Genomic DNA, 25018 nt, shown 5'->3' on the forward strand with positions numbered 1-25018 from the left:
GAATGTTATCAGGGTCCCTTTATTCTAACATCTCACAGATATTCATTAGCCTTGGGCAGAATGGGGGTTCCTTGAAGGGTGGGGACCCCCTGCGCCGTAGGAGCCTTTGTTACCCCTGTGGTGTATATAACCAAAGAAATACATATGCTGGAGATAGAGCAATCGGGCGAGGCACCGCAGACCCATGAACCGCGCCATTTTATCTGTGTAAAAAAGGAGCTTTAATGAAACGGGTGTGGGTCACATCAAGCAACCTGGCAACTGCTTCACAAATCATCTACAAGCTTCACTATACATTCTGGGCCTCATTTATGAGAAATGACGCATCGCTGCGTGAAAGTAGCGATGCGTCACCTCAGTGCACACTCCTTGCGACATACCTGATGCCTCATATTTAATGTACGACGCATCATGTCGCAAGGAGTTACAGCTATGTCAGTATTTCTGACGTATCTGTAAGCGCAAAAGTGACGCATTGCTGGAGTGTGTCACAAAAGTGATGCAACTCCAGCAATGCGTCCTTTCACATTGGGCAAGCCCCATGTGAAAGGGCCTGCGTCAGTCTTATGCCTGCTGTGAAGCAGGCGCAAGATTGACGCAACAACGTCCTAGAAGTGACGCAGTAAAATCTCATAGTGGCGCTTTTTGCGGGGGAACGCCCCTCTGCATAGATTATTCCCGACGCAGGTATAATGTAGCGCAGGGGTTTACAAAGTGACACATCTGCTTAGATGCATCACTTTGTAAATAGTGCGCAACAGGAGGCATGTTTGACGCAGCCCATCAGAAGCACAAAAACTGACGCAAGGCCTCATAATTGAGGCCCTAAATATGTATCTACCAACCAACACCCCCTCTCTTAAACCCAAATGTGTTCTCTCTGGATGTACTTCCTAAACCCATCTCCCCACTTTCATACGTACAATGTCATAACTCTGGCCTCCCAGACCAACAGCTCTTGACCAACTTGTTGAACTTGCCATGACAATATCACAACTCTCTCTCGACTCCGCACTCTGTTCCATCCTTCGAGCTGATCTGCGTGACCAGTAGCAAAACAAACCTTGCAAGCAAAAACGTACCTAGAATTTACCAACCTGCCAACCTTATAGCACCTGCTCACCAGCGACAACTTATACAAATCAATAATTCCACTCTACGCACCTATACCATTCCAGTCAGGCACGAAAAGCAAATGTCATTTAACAAGGTCCACTGGAATAATGCAATTCTGCGGCCACTGACTTTTATGCAAAATCATGGATTTGCCGTATTTGCCACATAATCCGTCATCTGCAGATTTAAAAAAATGGTTTCTAGCTCAATTGCACCAAAAGTTACTAAAAACATTGCAATATGTGTTCGTCTGCAGTGGAAGGCCCCCTTTAAAAATAACAACTGGTCATCTTTAAGTTTCTTATTTCTGTATTTGGTTGTTAAACGGGTACAAATGAGGTGACATCTTTGCCCAGACAGTATTACCATGTGTAAAAATTACAAAGTAATGAAGTAATACCATCAAAAAATGAGCAGCATGATGCCGCAAAATTTGCCTTTTCATGCTGTATAATTTAGTAAACCCTGCTGCATAAATTGGTGCTTCTCCGACGCATAATTCTAGTGGCCCTGCATATAACCTCAACCCCACCCACAGTGGTCCACAGACCGCATCACACGTCCAAACAGCCCAGGGGAGAGAGCTCTTTCATCGCCGCCACCCAAGCCCCAATGTAGTCCATAAAGGTAGAAGTTCAATTGAAATTAAAGGTTTTTCTTACGATATTTATTGGCCAGATGCAGTGAATTTCTTCTCATTTTCGTAAACATAAATAGACTTGTTGAGCAAGTCCCACAGAGCAGCCACATTTGTTGCAATGGTGCATCAATCGGACTATTTTAAACTCGTTTTTTTCCAATCTGCGGATTGACAGATTACATACCACCATTGTCAGAAGGAAGGTTCTTCAGAGACATTTTTTATCTTTTTGAGATGACTATGGTACACTGTTTTGCGCACAATAATGAGACAGGAGTTGACTTCATTAGTAGTCAAACCCAATCACAGTTTCATGTCCGTCTGCCTCCAAATGCAGGGGCAGACGGTGTACGTAGTCTAAAAGGAGCTAGTAAAAAATGACATTTATCTAGCTTTTCATTTTCAAACAGGATTATTTCAAATATCAGTTTCCCTATGCATTGTGGTCCAGTTGTAATAAAACCAAAGGCCATGCTTGCTTTCTCGAACATATCTCAAACGTATTTCCAGAGAGTTTAGAAGGCACCCCGAAACGCTACAAATGGCTGGGAGCATGGGGCTTGTTTTGGAGGAAGCCGAGGTGCCTGAATCTAGCCTCAGTGCATCTAGTCAATGAAGTCTAGCCCACACAATATGGTCCCTCTAGAAGCATGGCTATGGGGGCTTGTGTAAAGGCATAGCTCACTGTTTTAGCATGGCAATGTAACAAAGAAGATTCTCGTAGTAAACTCAAACACAGCGTATTTGTGAAACGAGGGGTGGTAGCAACTGGCTCTTCCACCTAACCCAAGCCCTAACACTGATTACATCCTTCTTTTCTGGAAGAATACAATCCGTGGCCTTGGGCCATTATGAATCCTCTCCCTATCACTTCCTTGTGGAGTACCACAGGGCTCTTCTATCAGGCCCACACTATTTAATATATATGTTACAGAACTGGCCAATCTTATCAGATCTTTTGGTCTTTCTCTGACCTCTTACGTGGATGATACCAGATCATTCTGTCAGCCTTTAGAAATTGCACTAATATGGCACCCCATCTCCACAATTGCATGCTAGCCGAAGGGTCTTGGATGAGCTCACATTGCCTAAAATTGAACTCTGGTAAGACAGAGGTAATCCTTTTCGGAAACATTTCTCCAATATGGTCCCCAGTTTGGTGGTGGGTTGAGATGGGGCCTTTGTCCATGCCGGTGATCAAAGCAAAAAACCTTGGAGTGATCATTAATGAAAAACTTAACTTAGGGCCGCAGGTTAACACTATCTCTTACCTCCAGCTTCTATATACTTAAATCCCTAAAGAAAACCTTGCCTTTCATCAAGGCCCAGACTAAAAAGACAGTAATTACTACCATAATCCTATCTAAATTAGATCACTGCAGTGGTCTCTACCTGAACATGCAGCAAAAACATTTCAATAAACCTCAGACAGTGCAGAATGCGGCGGCCAGAATTATCCTAGGCATTCCCAAGTTCCACTCAGTGGCCAAGGATATTGGAAACCTTCATTGGCTTCCCGTAAGAAGTCCTTATGCATTACCTCTAAGGCGTTTCACAGTATAGGTCCTCATTTCCTTAGTCAATCGTTTAAATGGTACTCTCCCAACAGACTCCTTCGCTCACTTGTGGCCAATCTTATGATGCTTCCCAGAATCCGAAAGACTAACTGGGGGTCAGAAGCTTCATCGCAGGATCCACTAAACTATGGAAAAGCTTACCAACCCATATAAGGGATTTGCCCACACTGACTGCCTTCAGGAAAAGTCTTAAAACATGGTTATTTATTAACTAGGGCTGGGTCTATTGATCTATTGCTCAGGACAGCTAGCGCCAAGACACCTTTCGGTATTCGTGTGCTTAATAAATTGTTATAAAATAACCAATATTTACTGAGAACGGCTTGTGCTTACAACATTCTATGATGTGCATGTGGCACAATTAATATCACCACACTCTTCCTTACAAATAACAATAAACCAGTTTATCACAAAATCATTTAGACGTTTGGGTTAATTAATCCGTCGGCCTAAACGTGTAACAATAGAGCCAGTATCAGCCGCACATTTGTAGCAGTGTTCTTTGAACTGCATTCTTCTTGTGCAACATTTACACGTGGTTTCGAAAAATTGATAGTCATGTTTCCCGTTGCAAATTCACTATTATCAACCATATGACTGCAACTTCCATCATGTGTCCTTGTGCTCAATAAATATTTGGAATGCTACAATTTCTATTTAAAGTCCACCTCTTCCCTTCTTCAGTTCATACAGCATTTCCCTCCCGTTTTCTTACTCAGCCTGCATCATTAAACATAGATTCACCATTTGAACTCCTACAAAGGTTCCTTACTCTGACAAGACAGCCAACATATATATTACCTTTGAAACAATGTTTACGGTGACCCATGTTTGGTTGGCTTTCCAAGCAACGTTTAATTATGTAACTTTCAACTTCCTATCTCCTATCTGATTCACTTCAGAACGACATCGCTCATTCCACATATGTATCACTACTAGACAGAACACATCTCTCTTCCTCTAAGTCGATAAAAGGGCCTTTCTAGAGTGGTGTGGAACTAATAGGCCAAGTCATAGCTTGAAGGGAATCAAACACATTTTAGTTGTTGGAAAGAGCTCACTGCTAATCCATTGTGCTTTAACCATGTGAATTCATATCCCATCCTTGTCGCCAGTGTAATAAAGACATTAGTCTAGACAATGTTGAGCTGAGTATATTCGTGAAGTGACTGTGTCAGCAGCTGGAGATGCCCAGCAGTGGAAGCAACCTCCAAGGTATAACCAGCAGACATACAGAGCACCACGAGCTATTGCAACATTCTATAATGGCCACTCGATAGGAACTGCGTCACTCCGTACAACTCGCAGAGCCTGCTCAGTATGGTGCCCCATCCCCTCCGTTGGCCTCGACTGTTTTCCCAGCATCCTGAAACCGTTCCACAGGTACAAATGCTTTCGCTTACCTGGAGAGCCTTGTAGCGCACGCTCTGTCTGGCAGAGCGTCTCCAGTGTCTCCTCCGCCAGCTTTGCCTGCTTCCCCAGCACAGTGAAGCCATTCCACATGTACATCATCTCCTATGGAGAGAAGAGTCCACGCACCATTAACATCCCAGGGAAGGAAGTGCCACTTGAACCACTGGGCTCAATCACCCAAAAGGACCTCTTACCAGAGCAGGCACCGGGAGTCGTACTGGGTGGTTGTCCTTGTATCGTCTTGCTTTCCGGATGGCAAACTTCTCTGTCGGAGGGGACTTCCCAGCAATCCTCTGCTTCAGAGATGGCACAAGTCTAGACATGGAGGAGATGATGTGTTAGTGCACTGGGACTGCCCTTTACTGGTAAAACTGCATGCTATCCCACTAGTAACATGTCAAAGCATGAAGCAGGTCAGGCTTGGGGTGCACTTCCAGATCTAAGTGTAGGTTTCAGTGCTGGAACGAAGAGGTTGCAGTTGCCTTTGTTGATATGTACGGATAGATGTGTGTGGATGCCAGAGCTTGAAATGAGGGCAAGGACTGAGGTGAGTTGGCAAAGATGAATGCTTAGTTCAGAACAGGTTAGAGTGAAACACAAGATGGAGTGACCAAACTGCTCCCTACACAGTAATCACATGGTCTACCCTGACAGCAACACTTCTTGAATTGGGTAACATCCCGGTCTAGTGGCAGGAGATTTTTAGTACATTGTCCCCCCAGTACCTGAAGAGCTCCACCTCCTGCTCCCCAAATGGGCGGGATTCTTCGGGGGGAAGCATGCTCAGGAAGGCAGCCTTCATATAAACGTACATTGCCTGAGGAGGGAAAAGAGGAAAGCATTGCTGGAGCTATCAACCAACAACGACAGTAGCACTGCAGAAGCGCTGCAGTAGCTCCGGATACTCTGTAAGCAGTCATTGGAGGCCAAAACACTCAAAAGCACCACAGTGACTAGCATGTATGGTAGGCAATCGTGGTGGGTTCAGCTGCCTCTGAGAACAGTGACCACCTACTGGCGCTAAGCGCTCTACTCATCAACAACCAGCACAAAAGTCTGGATGAGGAGAGACAATGTGGCCTAAAGGCTAGGTCGGTCGAACTCGAAGCTGGGGAACCGGGTTCGAGTCTCGGCAGGGACGCTTACCATCCTGTGATTCTGAGCAAATGACTTAATCTCCCCGTGCCTAAAATTAATGTGTCCGTCTGTAACACAACTGGTTCTCATGGGAAGTGCTCTGATACCTTCAAGTCTAGTTTGCGCTATATAAAACAAAAACAATTACGAGGCATGCATAAGCTGCAGAGAGGCACATGCTGCATCAAGAAAACATATAGACCAGCCATCCAGCCCTCATCTACACGTTTCGACACATCACCAAGATGAGATCAACACTCCAGCTGTTAGACACTAAATCATTCAACATATAGACAAAGGAGTTAAAAGGCAGTGCACTACACAGCCTCGTGGATTTGGGACTCTAGTCTTAAATTCCTACATCCAAGTGGAAAGTTTGGTGGTGGCGGATGCTGAAAAGCGGTGATTAGTTCTGGGTATTTGGTCATGTTGAGGGGTTGTATGGAGCTAGATTCACAATTTGAAGGGTGTTGGACTCTAGTATGATGGATTGGAGGCACAGCATTGAGCAGCGTACAGCGGTAAAGTTCTGGATAAGGGATTGTGCGATGGCTTTGGATATGGTAGTGAAAAGAAGTTGTGGTCAAGGTGCAAGCTCTATGATTGGTCAGGAACAGAAGTCTGAATAGGTCCTCAGATACATTCTAAGCATCAAATAAACTGCAACAACACTCCTGGCCCTGAGCACTCATGGGCTCCACAATGTCCTACCAACAGCTGCCATCCTACAAGGAAGCCCGCTAAGAATTCTTCTTATTTACTGCTGAAACTTTAGCCTGCCACTGCGCTACATGCTGCAAATGCAGCCACCCCCAAATCTGTCTTTCACACTCCTGGCCCACTAACTGCTGCTCAGTACTGTACATCCTGACAAGCTATTACCTTGGACCAGCGGCTCTCCTTGCTCAGAAGGTCTGCATAAAAGTAGGCCATTTTCCACATCCCCTTATATGCAAAGCACCACATCAGTTCCCAGTAGCACATGTGGTGAAACTGCTTCCATGCCTGCTGGGCAGCACATCCTTCCTCAAAGAGAGCAATGGCCTAGTGTGAGACAGAATGTATTTGTTAAGCCTGAGAAATATCATAAAGACAACTTAGAGCGAAAGCAAGACTAAAACAAAAATAATGCTGGGATAAAGCTACAGAGAAAGTCGGGCGAACAAAAGCCAGAATCAACCGACATTAAAGCACATACACTAAACAGAAATACGTCTAGATTAGTGCAGAGAAGGCACAGAGGGAGAAAACTACGATTAATCCCAAAAAACAGAATGAATATACGCTAAAGAGATTATATGTCCATATTAAGCCACAAAGCCTATGAGACCCTATTTGAAGCTGGTCTATTGTGTCCCTCAGAATTTGGGGACTTTTTAGTAGAAATCGAATATGCTGCAACAAAATATACTAAAATATACTGCAATATTACAAGAAAGTGTTCCAGCTTCAGCTACTAAAACAAATCAGGTATGAACCAGAGAGGAAGAAGGAAAAAAGAGAACAAGTTATAACTTATAAAGGTCACCTGACCACATGAACTAGATGAAGCGTGAGCATGCAAGAGTGCACATTTATCCATTCCTGCATCTCAAGAGATCAGAGTAGTGATCCCACCATTTCTTTTGGGAAGAGCGCTTACCTCATCAATGTTGCCTTTTATTTCTTCTATTCTCCCAGCGAAGAACAGGAAAATAGCGCTCTGAAAGGGGGGTGAGACAAGGTCCATTAAGTCCTACCAAGAGTCCTCCTGTACAGAGATCGTTTAAAAGAGCATCACCAACATTGTGCAGAAACAGATTATGGCATCTTGCTTACCACTTACATTGTGCCATTTTAATGGCAACCCTCAGAAATTCTGACAAGGTTGAGATGTCTAAAAAAATAAATCAGTCAACTCCAAAAAGAACAGTTTAGCCGGAACTGCCAAGCTAGGTCCTCCCGGCGAAACTGGTCCTGGGTTGCTTGTCTTCCGGTTCAGGAAGGACCTGCTTCGCAGTTCAGACAGAAATATTCCATTGGAGCAGGGTCAAGACTGATTTGCATATAGCTGGGTCAAAAACTGAGGTGGTATGATGTGCAAAATAATGATGGATTAGGATGTGGCCCAAGTAATTACCTTTGGCTGAGATTAATTCAAGCATCACTGTTTGTATACTTTAGTGTGTCAGCATAAGTTGGATGGGTATGCCCAGAAGTGTGTCCCTGTCACACTGCGTCACTGCAATCAAGCTAAACCTAGCTGATGGACCCATAACTAGGGTGAAACCAGTGCTAGGTTGCGTGTTTTCGGATTCAGGGAGGACCTGACTTGGAAGTTCCGGCTAGACTCCTCCCATTGGAGCAGGGTCAAGACTGATTTGAATATAGCTGGGTCAACCTGAGGTGGCATAGCGAGCAAAATAACAATGGATTGGGATGTGGCCCTGAGTAATTTCCAGTGGCTGAGATTAATCCCTTTTTGTATACTTTAGTGTGTTGCACTAAGTGGGATGGGTATGCCCAGATGTGGGTCCTGTACACACGGTCACTGGAACCAAGCTGTACCCAGATGATAAGCCCATAAATTAGGGCGAAACCAGTCCTGGGTTGCTTGTTTTCCGGTTCACAGAGGTCCTGGCTTGGTTGTGAGGTCTGGTGGCTGGGCCTATTGGCTATTGGTTAAATGAGGGCCGGATGGAGCCCAGGTTTACATTACTAATCTTGGGTTCCGGAGTAGCATGCTACTCGCCGTGAAAAAGCGCTCCAATGCCTAGTCGGAGGTCGTAACCCAAATATAAATACCTTTTCCCCGTTAACCAGTTTTCTCAGTTTCTATATTTTTTTCCTAGTCTTTACCTCTCTAGTTTTCACCTTGCCCTTCACATGATTGAATTTGTTCTCTTATGGAGTATTTTTTCACGTATTTGTAAGTCATATGGCACACCAATGTATTAATCAATGGTTTGGTTGGTCTCTGGTAATAATGTTCGCCTTGGCATTGCACTACCTGAATAAAAAGTATCGAGACTTAAAAAGAAGAAAAAAAGTACGCGAATTCAGGCTCATAGGGAATCCATGAACATTTCGCTCCAATAAAGCATTTCTCAAGTCAAAATACCTATAAAATATAGATCACCAGCACTTTGTGGACTCACTGCCATTACCATTTCCAAAATAAAACAAATCAGAGGATTTTGTGTCAGAGAATTTGGGATGATCATCATCAATGTAAATGGACTAAAATCCTCAATGAACAGGAACAAAGATCTATAACAACGAATGTCATCAATTAACTGCATTGCCAACAGTGTGACAGTTAATAAGACAAAATCTGTACTGCAAATGTAATTGGTCCTTTTTATGTAGTGAAGAAAGGAAATAGCGTCAATGTCGCTGTAAGCAAACCAATCGTAATCCTCCCATGTCTGACTAATGCCAGGAGTGTACTGGAATCTGCTGTCACCAAATGGGAATATTTAAAATAAAAAAAGAAATATTAGTGAATTTGGAACGCTAACCCTGCAACTTCAAAAATATATTATTTTACTAATTCACTATTGAACCCATATTTACAATTGTAATATCAGTCTAAGAGACCAGAAAGTTGTTTGTATTAGTTTTGAAAATGAAAAGACAATTTAGAATGTTGTTATAATTATTTATCATTCAGGAGGACATTTGTAAGAAGTTAAAAAAAGTAATTTTCTGAAATCCCTGCTATTAATATTCACTCATGCACACATATCCCCATCACCCCGATGGCAATACCACCTCATCATTTAGAAATTCTGCCCCGTAAGCAAAATATGCACAGTCACTCCAATAAGTAACAAACCCCTGCTTAAGGTAAAAAAAGAAAAGTTGGTTAATTTGTTAGACTACGAATTTCAAATACAAAATGGTGAGCAATCTCTGCCAAAGTGGAGCGTTCTGCACGAAACAACCCCGGAATGGTGACAATCCTACATCAAGGAACTTTAGTTCCTCAGATTCCCCAGCTCCATCAGCGACATTCACAAAGTGATGATGTACCATAATCCATGACCATCAAATTCCAGGAGAAAAAAACCGACTGTTAATCCTAAACCAAAAACGATACAATTTGCTATATCCCAAAGCCGATTGGCTAACATGCCTCTGTAGCTACAGAGACCCCTTTAAGTAATGCCTTACCGCTGCCTTACCGTTGGGTAGCGGGTGAGGTATGGTTTGAGCAATGCTTGTGCCTCAGAGTGGTTTTCTTCTCCGGATCCTGTGAGTTCACCAGAAGACATTTAAAATTACATCAAAGTTGACAAGGACAGACATTTGTCAAAGCAGGAACTTTGCATATGCAAAACAAAAAGGAGGGGGGTGTGAAGGAGGAGAAGAAAGACAGAGGCAAGTTGAGGCTAAGTGATGGTACAACAAAGGGTATTTGTACATAAAGAGAAAACTGATCAGTGCAGATGGTTTGTGAAAATTTATAATTTTTAAAAGCCCATTGCTCATGTTTTTTTGCATATTGGCAGCATTACTAGTCAGATATAGTGATGTTTGTGCGACAAACATATTGCAGTAAAAAAAAATCAAATATATTTTACGTTAGTGTCATTTTAAATGAAATACATACGAAATTCCCTATTTACGTAACATGGCACAGAAAACCAAAGAGTCAACTAGCATATTCTGTAAAAAATAATGTTCAATTTGGTGGCATTGACAATTGAGTAGACAATGTTACGTCAAAACAACATCTCTATTGAACACAGGGGTGAGCAAGCTAAGAAATTAACAAGGAGAGTCGAGCAAGATATGACCCAAGGAGCGGCTCTGGCTCTAAGAGCCCTTAGAAGAGCAGATCCTTGAAACATTTTGGTATGTAAATCATGCAACAAAGATATTTTTAAGTGCTTTTTTAACACACTGAACATTTCACCTTAATACGTCAGATTATTTGATTGATATTTATAACAAGTTATAGTTTTTAAACATGAACTTAGAAATATTCCTGCAACGACCCCGAAGACAATGCAATTAGTAAATTAGGAGTCAAGACAGTTGTCTTATGCCCACTATATTTGGCCTAGACTCTTATTATAGATGCAGCAACATTATGGGCTATTAAATCAAACACAAGTGAGATTTTGCGACACTGCACACCCTGACTTCGCATTTGAAGGTGGTCTCATATGTGATAGTGACCAAAATGGAGGCTCAGTGAAATAAAGTATTTGCATAAAATCTCACTGTTTGGTCAAACAGGGAAGCTTGGTTTGATCCAAGGTATCCCAGTTCCACACTGTGCAAATCAGCCACTAGATGGATATCTCTCTCTGACATCAAAGATTAATGCTGTGCCCTTAATTCTTGGTGGATAACATTTAGAACATGAGTTGCAGGCAGAATGCATATTTTGTTTTGGCAGTTTGAATTTTTTTTCTCCATCATTCATCTGCACAGGAAGAGTCACCACTGTTTTTCCCAACATCCATCTGCACAGGAAGTGACATCACTGATTTCCCACCAAACCCATATTTAAAAAAAGTATTTAAAAGAAGAAGCCAAGCAAGAGGACTTCAGTTCCCTTCATTCATCCGCACAGGAAGGGCTACCACTTAATTTCCTATCATTCAACTGCACAGGAGGTGACATCACTTCCAGTCTTTTGCCTACTTCAGTCAAATCTCGAGGTTGTCCCATCGCCTGGGCATTCCCATCAAAAGGCAGACCCAGTCAAGGGTTGCCTTTTGAGCCTATAAGGGCCATGGGCCAGAACCCTTGTTCCACTAAAATGCGCAAGGTAAGATTAATCATGTGTCTCACCCAGTCCCCATTCTGGTACTCACTGCAATCACATCCAGATGTAGAGGCCAAGACTCTCATATAGCTTTCGCAACACACAGAGACCCAACCCTGTACACATCCACTAACTACCAATCACCCTCAGACTACAGAACATACATTCCAACTCATGCTCATCAACGATCACTCTGCAGTGCTCCAAACACCAACCATACCATGCCCAATCACCATCACGCCCTCTTTATCAAAGAAACATGGTTTCAGACATTCTAGACGTCTTTCTTTCTCAGGCCATAGCATCCATCAGGTGGACCACACACATAGGAAGGCAGGGGGCCTCGCGGTCATCTATAAATCCTCTTGGATCTGCACCCGAGCTACGCAAGTATCACTCAACTCCATGGATCTTCTGCTATTCCATTTCTCTCTGCAACTTAAACTGCCAACTTCAATTTCATCTACAAGCGGCCCAAAACAAGGGCTTCATGGATGAATCCTCAGATCTCCTCACCACCTTGTCCATCCAATACGCGCGCACTATCCTCTTGGGTGATTTCAAACTTCCCAGACAACTCAATCTCAAAAAAGAGACATCCCTCTCAACCTCATCGGTACACTCAATGTGGTACAACATGTGACACATCCAACACACGCTAAAAGCCACTTCCTTGACCTGGACTTCTCAATATCACCAACAATCCAATACAAACCAGCCACACCCGCCACTGGACCAAACACTTTACCATCCATGTCTTCATGCTTGAGGTCCTACCAAGAAACTATGGTCAACTAAAACCAGAAAACCAATGCCAACACTCTTTTAAAGAACTTCAACAACTTTTTAGTAAACTATTTGAACATTCACGCCCCAATAACAACACACAAGTGCAAGCCAAGGCCTTCAGCACCCTGGTACTCTGAAGAACTTGTTGACAATAAACAATCCATCCACAGACAGGAAGGAAAATGGAAGAGAAACAGAACTCCCAAGGACCTCTTGATACTGAAGTTACTTTGCTCAACATGCAGAGAGCTCATCACATCAGCCAAAGCAAAGTGCTACACCAACAACATCAATAAAGTCACCAACGGAAGAAGAACACTGTTCAACACAATCAAGCACTGCATCAACCCCTTGCGGGACCTATATATAATATATATATATATGTATATAATAATAATAATATATAATCCACATTTGTAAAGCGCAAACAATCACCCGTAAGGGTCTCTAGACGCTGGGGGTCCTCGGGAAGATTAAGCAAGCTATTGCCCAGAGTCACATGGTGCTGGGCTAATCTGCTGCCGGCACCGGGGATCGAACCGTGATCCCCAGATTCCATAGTCAGTCGCCCTGGCCGCGGTGCCACACCTCTTCGCTCGCCCTGGCCGCGGCGCCACACCTCTTCCCCTACCTCCCCTCTACCTATTCCTTGTTCCACAGAAAACTGCAATGACATCAACTTCTTCTTTTGTGAAAAATGATGAAGATCCAACAGCATATCGAAGACACCAAGCATGCTTCTATTATTACACCTATCCCTTCTCATTGAATTCTGCAGTGGTAAGCCTTCCATGTCCTATCTCCTCCAGATCTTGCTGACATACTCAACTGCCTCGAAGTCACTTCTTATGAAGATTATGTCTTACAATTGTTCTTCCCAAAAGCTCTCTCTAGAGATGCTCTCTTACACCTTCTTTCAATTGTCAATTCCCCCCTCAGTGAAGGTATCTTCTGAGAAGCTCTGAGGACAGGCCAGATCCTCCCACTCAAAGAAATGTACATTAGACACTGACGACCTCACTAACTACCGGCTCATTACACACCTATCATTCATCAGCAACATCATAAAAAGCCATCTTCTGTATGACTACGAGTTTGGCCTCAGATAAGCCTGCAGCTTGGAAACCACTACCTTAAACACAATAGACAATGCCCTCTTGACCACAGATGAGGATGACAGATACCTCCTGAAATTGATGAACCTCTCAGGTGCCTTTGACACAGTTGACAATCCCACCATCATAAGCACTGCTCTTCAAGCCCTTGTACTCACTTCTGGGATGGGGTAATGCCAAACTCCATGTCCTCCAGATGCTAAACTGGTACCCCTTAGGGGCATCCTACATGCTACAGCACATCTCATCCAGGGGCTGAAGAAATGTGATGGCATCACCCCAATCCCGACTGAACTTCATCAGCTCCCCTTTTCAAAACAAGCTGCATCATTTACAAAGGTACCAGCACCCCGCTTATCTTGCAGACAAGCTCACCACCTCTCATGTATCTCGGCACACCTGCAGTAAGGATACCATCAGATTAAAGACTTTGAAGTGTAAAAAATCAAAACAACAAGACAGAAGGGCTTTTGCCTCTATGCACCCTGGATCTGGAACAGCATCCTCGTACCCATCAGGACTGCCCCAACACTGCTCTAGTTTAGAAAGAACTGAAGACTCACCTCTTTAAAGAACACTACGTCACAATGCTTTAACTGTCCTCAACCCAGCTCCTCTTACTTGTAGACTTTATGCTGGTCATTGACCATGCACACCACTCCGCTGCCTTTTGGCTAGGTTCACACCATAGAAATATCACATACATACATTAATAGCACAAACCTTGCCCAAATACATAAGAGTACCTTACAACAGACATAGACTAGGTTACAATATTTTTTTTTACTGCACAGGGAGGTTTGCCAAGATTTACAGGCTCCTGAGCTGATGCGGGATTCAACCCTTGTTTCTTAGCTTAGTAAGTTAGCGGCTGTAGTCAGAAGGCAACTTCACCCTCAGTGAAAACTTGGCTCATTTTAGGCTTGAGGTTCCAAGAGAGCCTTGAACTGAGTCAGAGCAAGTTATCTGGCATGAGCTCTCAGTGGCTCGCCCACTTCCTTTGTGCTTTTTCAAGAATATACAAATGACTTGGAACCAAATAATTAGATTGGGATAATCAGAATTCGTCAGTCCAGGGCAGTTTTATGACCTTGTACCACCAACCTTGGCTCTTCTTTTCGCCACCGGTCCATACTTGTTTCACTAGAGCACCATGTGTACCTGTTCTAGATCTGTGAAAGACACTTGCATTGTGGTTATTTGTGCTACACACGGGGTGTTGTGAGTTTGCATATGTGCACATGTGTATGTGTCTTGAACTGCTCCTGGATATGTGTTCAGGGTGTGCGGGATGCTTCCGCTGCAACGATCTATAATGAACATCTGAGTGTGAGGGCATCACACACTTGTTCAGCCTGTAAGAGAAGCTTATAAAGACATTTGCCATATTCACTATAGTCTTAATGTATAAGGGACGCCTGCACTGCTACTCTGGCTGTGGAGTATGTGCCGGGGTTACAGGGGGTGTGGGTCGATTGTATGACTTAGTCTCCGCATGCCTGTACAAGAGATGGGAGTGCTAATGCTATGCACAGCTCCTCCTTGGATTACGCCATTTCTGTGTATGGGTTACAAGTTGCATGGACTATGGACGGCTGCCTTTACTCTACCTGTTCTGTCTACGTGGGGAATCCTGAGCGGTCACCGACCATGATGTACCTGTTCTGTAAGGGAGACTTGAGATCACTGCTTCCTTCACTATACAAAAGCCAACGCAAGCGGCCGGTGACTGTTGCCCCCATACGTCATACCCCCACCCTGCATGGAGATTGGCGAGCTACTGAAAGCTTGAGTCAGGCGCAAGCCGGAAGCCTCTGTGGGCTTAGCTCGAGGTTCTGTTGGAACCTCAAGCCCATAACAAACCGAGCTTTTGAGTGGCTTCCGCCTGTCACACTCACTCTACCCAGGATGTGGCATTGCAGGCAGAGCTGCCTACCTTTGAACTGGGGGAACCAAGTTCGAGTCTGGGAGTCGGCTCAACATCCTGTTATTCTGTGCCAATCACTTAACTCCCCAAGCCTTAAAAAAATGACTGTGCTCTTGTGTAATGTAACTGGTGTTCAGGTAAAGCGATTCAATACCTTCGGTCAAGTTCGCACGATATATAAACGCTACAAAAATGCAAAAAGATGCCAAAACAAAGCATTGAGATAAAAAAGAAGGAAAGACAAATTTAGTGGGTGATTTGTACCAACTAAAACAAGAAAACTTGGATAAATCGTGGCTTAAATTGTGTTATCCCGTAGGCAAATATTTCATTCCCAAAAATTATTTTTTCTTCATTATGAAGTAAGAAAGCACCTTCAAATACACGAGTTCAGAATACCAGTTGTTCAAAACCTATTGTGTTCAATTTAATAGACTAATAATGTTGCTCCATAATAATCTAGGCCATGTACTTGGTTTACATGATAATTGGCTTGCCTCTTAGTTTACTAATGGTTCATGTTTAACAACTATCACTTTCAATAAGTACTTGTCAGTGTAGTAGTATAATGTGACATATTCATTTCAAAGCTTCCACCTGTTAAAAAATACACTTTTTTAATGTTGAAGAGCCTTTATCATATTTTATATTTATGTGATGTTTGTTCTATGATTTACATAGCAAACATTTTCAGGGATCGGCTCATGCACGGGTTCTAAGAGCTGGCTCTCACTGTTAACTTGTTGGCTCGCCCACCTCTACTTCTGCATGCGGTAGATGGAGTCTCACCTTTTCCCTCAGGTGCTTACCAAGTATGAAAGTGAGGAAGGTGTAGTAGCACAAGAGAAGCATCACGCAGAGCAGGGACCGCAGGTTGGGGGAGGAGGCTCCTTCGTGCAGACGCGACAGGCCATATTCCTGGAGGCAGGGGAAACCAAGAGCAGGGACGTGAGAGGGGGAGGCTGCAGGTGTGCCTGGCAGCTAATGTGCGGTTAAGAGAGGCTGACAGAGGTGAGGAGGCAAAAAAGAGAGGGAGACCTCAGGTGTGAATGGAGGGACAGAATGGACAGGACAAAAAGCGGCAAGCAAAGAAAGAGAGAGTGATGGTCGCAATTAGAGGGAATGCGTACACAGAGACTAGTCAGGAACTTATGCATTGAGTGAAAACAACATAGAAGGAAACCAGATCTAGAAAGAACAGTTCAAAGGAACGCAAGAGGAACTGGGAAAAGGTTTGTGGTGCCAGTTGAGAGGGTCTGGCACGCATACAACGAACAGGCAGGGGACAGCCGGCTACATCCCAGGTCATGGTCTTACCTTGTCTCCGGAAAACCCAGCAAACTCGAGGAGCTTGAGGATCCGTGGAGGGAAAAGGGACAGAGTCTACAGAACAAACAGAAAAGAAAACGTTCAGGCGTGAGTAGAGAGATCAAGTAGACACCTAGTTTTCTGGAAAGAGGGTCTTAAAGGAGACTGTCCTGCTCACATCTCTTCTGGCACCTGGGGAATCCTGAGAAAAGTGAAGTGTGGACCTGGTGGAGCGGGGGTCAATACAGATTCCCAGTCATGTCAGAGATATCCATGTTAGGGCCCAGGGTTGAACCTGTGCAGTCCCAGGTCTTGAAAAACACAGACCCCCGCTGGTGTCCACAACAGACTTACCAGAGGCCCATGATATGTACCCTCATCGCTTGCCTCACTACAGACCCATCAGACTATACGATGCCCTTAGTTGCGCCCACCATCAGTTTACATGGCCAACATGCAAGGACATGTGCAGTAGAGCCCAGAGTGGAGGTTTCACAATAGAGAAAAAACACAGACTGCCTTTCAAGCAAGTTGAGTGGAACAGGCGAGGTTCTAAAAACAAGGAGTGAGCGAATTAAGGACCACATTTTCTGCAAGACACAGTCTAGATGTTTTAGAGTCAGTCTGGGGATAGTCACAAGCAGAGTGTCTTAGAAAGTATATACCACTAGTGCTGTGAAATGCAGGCACAAATTAGACTCCAGCTTGGGAAAGGAAATGGAAGGGAATGCTCTCATATTTCATGGCAAAGAGTTTTTTCCAGGTGAAAAATTATTTTACCATGGAGAATAAAATAAAAGAAAAAACGGAAATTAATAAATGTCTATTTCAGTTGAGTGTTTGGGAACGGGAATCTACTCCACATGGTGGATCGATAGGTGCATTCACGAAAGGGTCTCCAAGCTTGGTGCGATTTCAGCAGGCGGCATCTGTTTATTCGGCTACATGGGGATATATATCATGGTTGAAGGCCCCATCCCTTCTTCGATAACCAAATTACAGGCAGTTTTCACCCTCCATCCTGTGAATCTTCCACAAGGTATTATATGGTGATGGGACCAAATTTAACCGATAGTAACTACTCCGTTAACTCCCCTGCTTGTCCCTCCATTCATCATCGGCACCCCAGCTTCACAGTACTGTCTTTTAATAAAATCACACCATGGAGGATGCTCCCTCTCAGTACCAGGAGCTCCCTCTGGAACAACATTCTCCATCACTGATCATTAACCATCAGGCAAGCCGGTGAAACCAAGGTGTTCCCGCCGCTAAAGTAAGAGCAACTACTTGCAATCCACACACCAGAACCTGACCTCACACGTTCCAAGGCAATCACGCCTCAGACAGAAAACACATAAAACATCCCTAATCCACCAGGACAACAGCATGTATGCTTCATAGACAGTACTTTGCATAACATGCCACATGGGAATTAACAGTATTCCCAATAAAGCACAAGTCAGATGGTTACGCTTTGATTTGTTTTCTTTTCACGCCTTTTGCTGCAGTTTTCATCTCTGTGCCATTGTTACTTTGAAGTTCTTCTCCGGACTTCTGCAGTGGGATTTCCGATGGGGTTTGCAGTTCAGTAATCCTTCAAATTGAATAAATGTGATGTATCATGATTTGACACAGTTTCATGATTATCATACGTAGAGGCTTGGATACCACAGGACCCCATGGAAGCAATAAAATGGGGACCTTCCCCAGCGTGAGATTTTCGGTGGGGTTTGCAGTTCAGTAATCCTTCAAATTGAATACATGTGATTTATCATGATTTGACACAGTTTCATGATTATCATACATACAGGCTTGGATACCACAGGACCCCATGGAAGCAATACAATGGGGACCTGCTCCAGCGTAGGTAGTACAAGGCATCCTCAACTGGGGAGCAGGTGGTCCCCCCACACATCCTGGGTCATTGTGCCATTGCACCTGCTCTACTAAAGGCGGCAATGCCTCTGCTTAAACCCACCACGTGGTTGCTGCCGCTTCTGTACCTAGCTCTGCAGCACATTATACCCGGGGAGCCCTCAGTTTGCTCAGATTTGCTGAAGATCATTCAGAAAGAGTGGCATCATGTGAAGATGCCCAGCTAAGGGTCAGCCTCAACTACTTCTGCATCTCATGTCGCCAGGCTTGCCACGGTGTCCTGCAGTTGGACTTTAAGTTTCTACATACACCGTTAAAGGAACAAACCTCAAACCTGAGTCATACGTCCATGCAAGTGAACCACCATCTTGTTCTGCAAAAATGACAAGACTATCTATGCAGCACATTGGCCGACAGGTATGCGGTCACTTTTACACCATGTGCGTCTTGCAGCACACCACAAACATGCAGGGAGAAGGGAAGGTAGATATCTCATGAGGAGTTTTACACAAATCCTTTCCCATAACACATCCTGTAACACAGAACATTAAGCAATTCCATAGAAAGAGGAAGGTGCAATTTTTGAACCAGGCCATAGTAGTGTTGTATCTGTCTGGGGAGCTAGGCCTATAAGGAGAGGCTTCTCAAAAGTACCAACATCCCACACCACACAGTGCTTCAAATGTGGGCACTGTTCAGGGTGCCACAAGGATCTGCACTACTTGACACAGGATGGACGCATGGCAACACCCTACATTTCATGACTACTGCGCCAGGAGAACCAGTATGGATCACAACCTAAGGTGTGGGTAAATGTTAGGCCCTCAGTGCACTTACCCTCATTTTTTGTATAATCCAAGAGCAGTTTTCTGTTATGCAACACCAAAATATATATCTAGGAGTGGACAAGCTGAAGTTGGAGAAGCACTTCAATGTCAGAGGATTCTTTTTTTTTGTTCATTTAAAAAAAAATTAGTTTTGTGTTTAGCGTAACAGCATACATCACAAGTACAAGGTATTTTCCATTACACAGTCATGGACAGTTAAACAGTTGCAGGTGTCCCCCCCCAACATTTCAACATGAGAAATGATAGATCTGTTGTTGGAGAGTGGGGGAAGAGTCCTCTGTTACACTTGTCCATCCAAAGTCTCTACAGAGATGGACCCTCCGAGAAGAGGTCAAAAACAGTGGCAAACGTGGCAGGGATGGGGATTTCTGGGAACAAAGTGGACGAGGTGGGACCCGTAAAAAAGTGGAACAATAACGAGTGTGCAAACAGTGCCAGGGGGAGTGCTTATTTTGAGCCAGTGGTTTCCGGTGCTCGGCACCGGCACTTAATTGTCAACACCAGCCCTTATAACAGCTGCCATGTGGTGGTGCTGTTTGTGTTATTTACTGATTAGCACAGCTACCGTTATTTATTAACTCAATACAAAATAAAAACTACTAATACCAGCCAACCAAGCCCTTCTCATTGTTTTGGGGGCTTCAAATAGTCTGAATTGTCACACGTATACAGGTACTGTCATTGGCAGCGCTGGAATAGGCAGTGGGTGGTGCAAGCTGCAGTGGCTCCCTAATGAGGGCCCTGGCACTAACTTTTTTTTTTTTTTTTACAAATTAAGCACTGGCCAGGGGATACAATGTGGCTCTTATCAGGGAACTGGAATCAGCACAGTATTCTGTAGGACTCTTGACAAATCTGGCAGGTTAAGAGATACAAGTCTGAGTAAACTGGAAGTATAAATAACATTGGGAAACATGGCCCATATCAATGCCTTAAATCCACCAGAAAGGGGATTTCCAACTGGACCTTACCAGGTTAAATGCCCCTACGCCCAGGGCTATCCCGCCCTCCAGGTGCACATGGGCCCGTCCTTTGGTGAAGTGGTTGGACTGCATGAAATTGTTCAGCTCCCTTTTGGAAAAAACAACATGGATTTTATTATAATTGCAAAGCAAAACTGAGAAATAACACATTCGCTCAATGGAGCTTTGAAAAGAAACCCTCACTTCGCAAAACCCTAGACCAGCCATTAATCACGTTTTCATGCCACAATCAGGCATACTCTGCTGCTGAAGGAAGGAGGGGATAAGGGTGTAGGTGGTGGCAGACCAGCAGAGGTTTTTACGAAATGAGGGGAGGCTTTCTAGGCATCTCAGATCCTCAAGGCGAGAGTTGCACAAACAATTCAGCATTCTTTATTTGCAGTGGTTTAGAATGTTTGAGATTCCAGTCGCAATAAGCTTCTGTTTCTGGGATTTGACACCTCCAGGCATTTTTAGGATGGAGTGGACACAAGCAGTTTGTTGATCTTTAAGGGCCTTGAAGGTGAAGCAGACAAGCTTGAACTTTATTCCTTCCTTCAGAACCAGCTAATGAAGTCTTCTCAATGCTGGCTTTAGATTTTCAAACTATTTGGAACAAGATACAAATTTAGCTGCAGAATGTAGTAGACCTTTAGGAGTGCCAGGGAATGTGTAGGAGCTCTCTTGAGTAGGGCCTTCCCACGGCTCATATTGGATACTCCAATGGCTTGACCTAGTGCATGAATGGTTGACGCGGTGCATTGAGTGAGGGCTGTATGGCGTGTAGAAGTGCACGGCTGCATGGAGAGTCACCTTGAGGAAACCATGCACCTTACCTGTATAAGAGGAAACTGCTGCGCAACCTGATTCCTCCTTTGATGAAATGAACCATGTTTTCATCCTGTAGGGTATTAATCAGATGTAGAGTGAGATTAGCACACAGAGGGGAACAGGGTAGAAGGGAAGCAAGGGGGGAGAAGACATCGCCAAAGAAAGGGAGAAAGCAGCACAACGACAAGATGGCAGACAAATGAACTCCTTGAGGCCATCCAAGAAGGACTATAATGCAGATCGCCCCACCACCATGTGCGGCAGATTACTTTTTGCTTCTACAGAGCTGTTGATCTTCTGCCCTTCTTTACCCATTTTGTCGCTATAGATTTTGAATGGGCGAGGGGCTTCAAAGTCAATGCCTCTTATTATATGCAGTGTTTGAAAGCATTACAGGAAGACTGGAATGGTCAGCTTACGCCAGGCTTCTCCCAAGATAGCTCGCCCGGCTACTGGTAGCTCTCCACCAACCTGTAAGTAGCTCTCCTGTGTCCAGCCCAACCTACTAAATTAGCAGCTATTGCTTGGCTGGATTAATATATGTATACCAAAATAGAAAATTGTGCATTCTAGATGAACAGGAGTGTATTTTCGTAACTCATTCGATTATATTTGGAGGAGAAAAATGATTGAATTCCCCAAATTTACTTAAAGCTAAGTGATAGTATTACCTTGTTGCTTGGGCATTCAAGCAATATAGCTATAAGGTATTACTTATGTAAAGGCATTCCAAACAGATAAAACCATTTTTACTTTACTGCCTCCCTGTCTGATGCACTGAGGTGATCATGGGTAGTAAATATGAATGTGTGGCTACTAATGTAATCTTGCCTGAAATGGCCACTATTGCACTAAAAATATTAGTAGCTCGGGATGATTTTCATTGATCATAAGTAGCTCTTATTCGAGAAAAGGTTGGAGACCACGGGTGTCCACCAAAGTTGTTATCTAGAGTTCTCAACATTTTACTTGAGCCTTAAAATAGTTTAAGAACTTTGGCACTTCCTGCTAACAAACAAAGCTTTTAATTAAGTCGGTCACAGCGCTGTTCATCAAAAGGTGGAATATCAATCCACGGATGTATAATTTTGCCTCAGAGTCTAAATAGCTCACCCAGATGTATCAAATAAGGCAAGCATCATTGCCATTCTGGGTGTTGAAATACAGACAGTGGTGGTTCTGACACAAAGATAGATAGAAAAATAAATGGCAAGAATTAGGTGAAGGCATTAGAATGGGCAAGAGTGTGGGAGACCGAATATACAAGTAGTGAGGAAGAAGTCAGACAGCATATGGAATAATAAGGTTTGATAGAATTGGAGAAACAAAACACAAATGCAGACAGAGGGCAAGATTTGATGGTGCTCACTGAGTTTTATTTGTAGGACGCCTGGAAAAATATGCTTATATTCCGGATTGTCAATGTGAATCTTTCCTAAACGGATTCTGTAAAATTATAGACTATGTTTAAAAGCAGGTCATACTGTATACTACGCTCATTCTTACTTTTTAAATTTCTGATTTAATTTAATATCCAGCGATAGATTCTTGTCCTTTGCTAAGTGAATGGCCAAGTTTTCTTCTAGACCTTCAATTTAACTTTAAACATTGTTGATGACATCAGTTGGGTTGTCAGCCAGTACATTTACCAACTGTGAAATCTCTGCTGAGACCTGATTTACTTACATGCCATGTTTTTTTCTTTTCATTGTTTTTATTTAAATGTTTTCAACCGTGAAAGACAAGGTGTATCAGATTCACATGAGCAATAAAAAAAGACCAATTCTAGGAATTTCAGTCATTGTGATAATTAGGAGTATATGGTACGGATCGCACATTTTACTAGTACACTACAATTCCCAGTCACTTTTCCCCCAGCTCATCCATCCCATAATTATCTCTAGTCATTCTTTTAAGGAGGCCTATTAGGGTGATCAGACCTTTTGATAAAATGTGAACATCCCGTAAGGTAACCTTCATTTGCCGCTCATCGGCTAGTACCCACTACACTAAGTCTTTTTGTCCATCTTGTAACATCAGGGATCTGAGTTGCCACCCAGTGTATGGTAATCTGACGTCTCACCTACCATGATCAACGCCTCCAATCAAGTTTTCATTGTAAGGCATTTTCGCCATAGCACTATACCTAGTAAGCATATTTTCATAGACCCATCCAATGCTAGCCCTGCAGCATGTGCCAGGATTCAAAGCACTTCCTCCCGGAAGTTTGGAATTAGGACCGGGGACACACCCATGTCACATGGAGAACGTCTGTAGAGGGTTGCCTGCATCTTCCACACGCAGCAGGCATAGCAGGCTAGATACCTGATCATTTTTAGGTGCCATGTAGATTCTATGTAAGTAGTAAACCTATACTAGTTTGAAGCTTGCATTAGGAGATACCTGTTTAGCTTTGCCACACGCCTTCTTCCATTCTGCAGTTGTTAGTTCTCCTGGGCAGTCAGTGCTCCAACGGGCTCCAGTTGGGTCAGTCCTTCTTCCCCTATCAATCACTAGTGCCGCATGTGTGTTATCAGTCGTCTACAGCCGAAGAATTCCAGCAACCCCTGCATTATTTTGTGTTCTTGATGCGGAAATGTGGTCCAAATCATTTGGGCAGTGTGCGCTAATCTCCAAACTCTTTCTGAGCTTGTGTGAACAAGATTATTTGTTTTTGAGAAACAAGTCACCTGCGTGTTGGCATCCCCCTTCCCGCCATGCATCGAAAGGCATGTCCTTTTGCATGTTATAAAATGGCCTTAATACCCTTAGCGGCATGACCTTTGCAAAAGGGAGCCTGTAGAATATTTACAGACCACTTATGCCACACATCTGCCATCAACCATATCAAACACAGTAAAATATCTGGGCATATGGATTAGCAGGAACTTACAAGAGGTGTGGAATGTAAACTATGGACGTGCCATCACCTGGCTAGAGGAGAAAGTCGCACTGTGGGCTCGGCTTCCGCTGTCCCCAGCCGGAAAGATAGCCCTAGCTAAAATGATAGTCCTGCCGAAATTTCTTTATTTACTAACATTCTGATTCCTCTCACGCATGCCTTCTTTCGGTCCCTTAAGACTTTGCTGGTTTTGTTGGCGTGGGCAGGCGGGCAAGCTCGAGTATCTTGGGATCTTGAGCCCCGGACATGCAACTGTATGCCTGGTGCACCCAGGCTCAGTTCCTCCATCACTGGGTCCATCCAACTCCTTTTCAGCCCCATGTGGCCGCGGAGACTGACGTGGCAGCGCCTGTTCCACTCCGTGTGGCTCTTTATCAGCCCTACCGACGTCCTCGAGATTGCGAGGACACTGTGGAGACCATGCAATGGGAGTGGAACAAATTGCGGATGAGAGCGTGCGCTCCCATATTATATGCCCCATCTATACCACTAGCGCACAACCCAACACTGCCAAATAAAGGGGACAGTATTAGTAAGAATGTGGCACAAAAGCTGAACCTACGTACCTTTGCTGACCAGTACCCCGGTAACACATTCTGCTCGCCCCCGTTGTTGAGGAGGGGCAGGCAGTGCCCTTTGCCGAACTTTTTCTCTATTATAAGCTTCGGGCAGCCTGTCGCTCTCTGCATGAGTTTCCGGACTCCCCGCCATCCATGGCAGCACTCGAAAACTTGTTAAGTTCACCCTCGCCCGGCAAATTTGTCATACGACTGTACACACACATGCCAACCACAGCACCACTGATGAAGTCAAAGGC

The 25018-nt window shown here is 44.0% G+C and overlaps 1 protein-coding gene across 2 annotated transcripts in view; it reads right to left on the reverse strand.

The window, feature by feature from the left end:
- LOC144826407 (tetratricopeptide repeat protein 39A-like) overlaps positions 1-25018 on the reverse strand; it is a 193987-nt gene that overhangs the window by 10434 nt on the left and 158535 nt on the right. For both annotated transcript variants that reach the window (XM_078684720.1, XM_078684731.1), the window contains 10 exons: positions 21305-21369; positions 20478-20577; positions 16793-16858; positions 16285-16393; positions 10050-10117; positions 7526-7585; positions 6766-6927; positions 5472-5563; positions 4941-5061; positions 4737-4848 (listed from right to left, as the gene is read on the reverse strand). In XM_078684720.1, the coding sequence (XP_078540846.1) occupies positions 4737-4848; positions 4941-5061; positions 5472-5563; positions 6766-6927; positions 7526-7585; positions 10050-10117; positions 16285-16393; positions 16793-16858; positions 20478-20577; positions 21305-21369 (955 nt within the window). The remainder of the gene's footprint in view (positions 1-4736; positions 4849-4940; positions 5062-5471; positions 5564-6765; positions 6928-7525; positions 7586-10049; positions 10118-16284; positions 16394-16792; positions 16859-20477; positions 20578-21304; positions 21370-25018) is intronic.

Source organism: Lissotriton helveticus, chromosome 1_1, assembly GCF_964261635.1.
Source record: "Lissotriton helveticus chromosome 1_1, aLisHel1.1, whole genome shotgun sequence".
Lineage (NCBI taxonomy): Eukaryota > Metazoa > Chordata > Amphibia > Caudata > Salamandridae > Lissotriton > Lissotriton helveticus.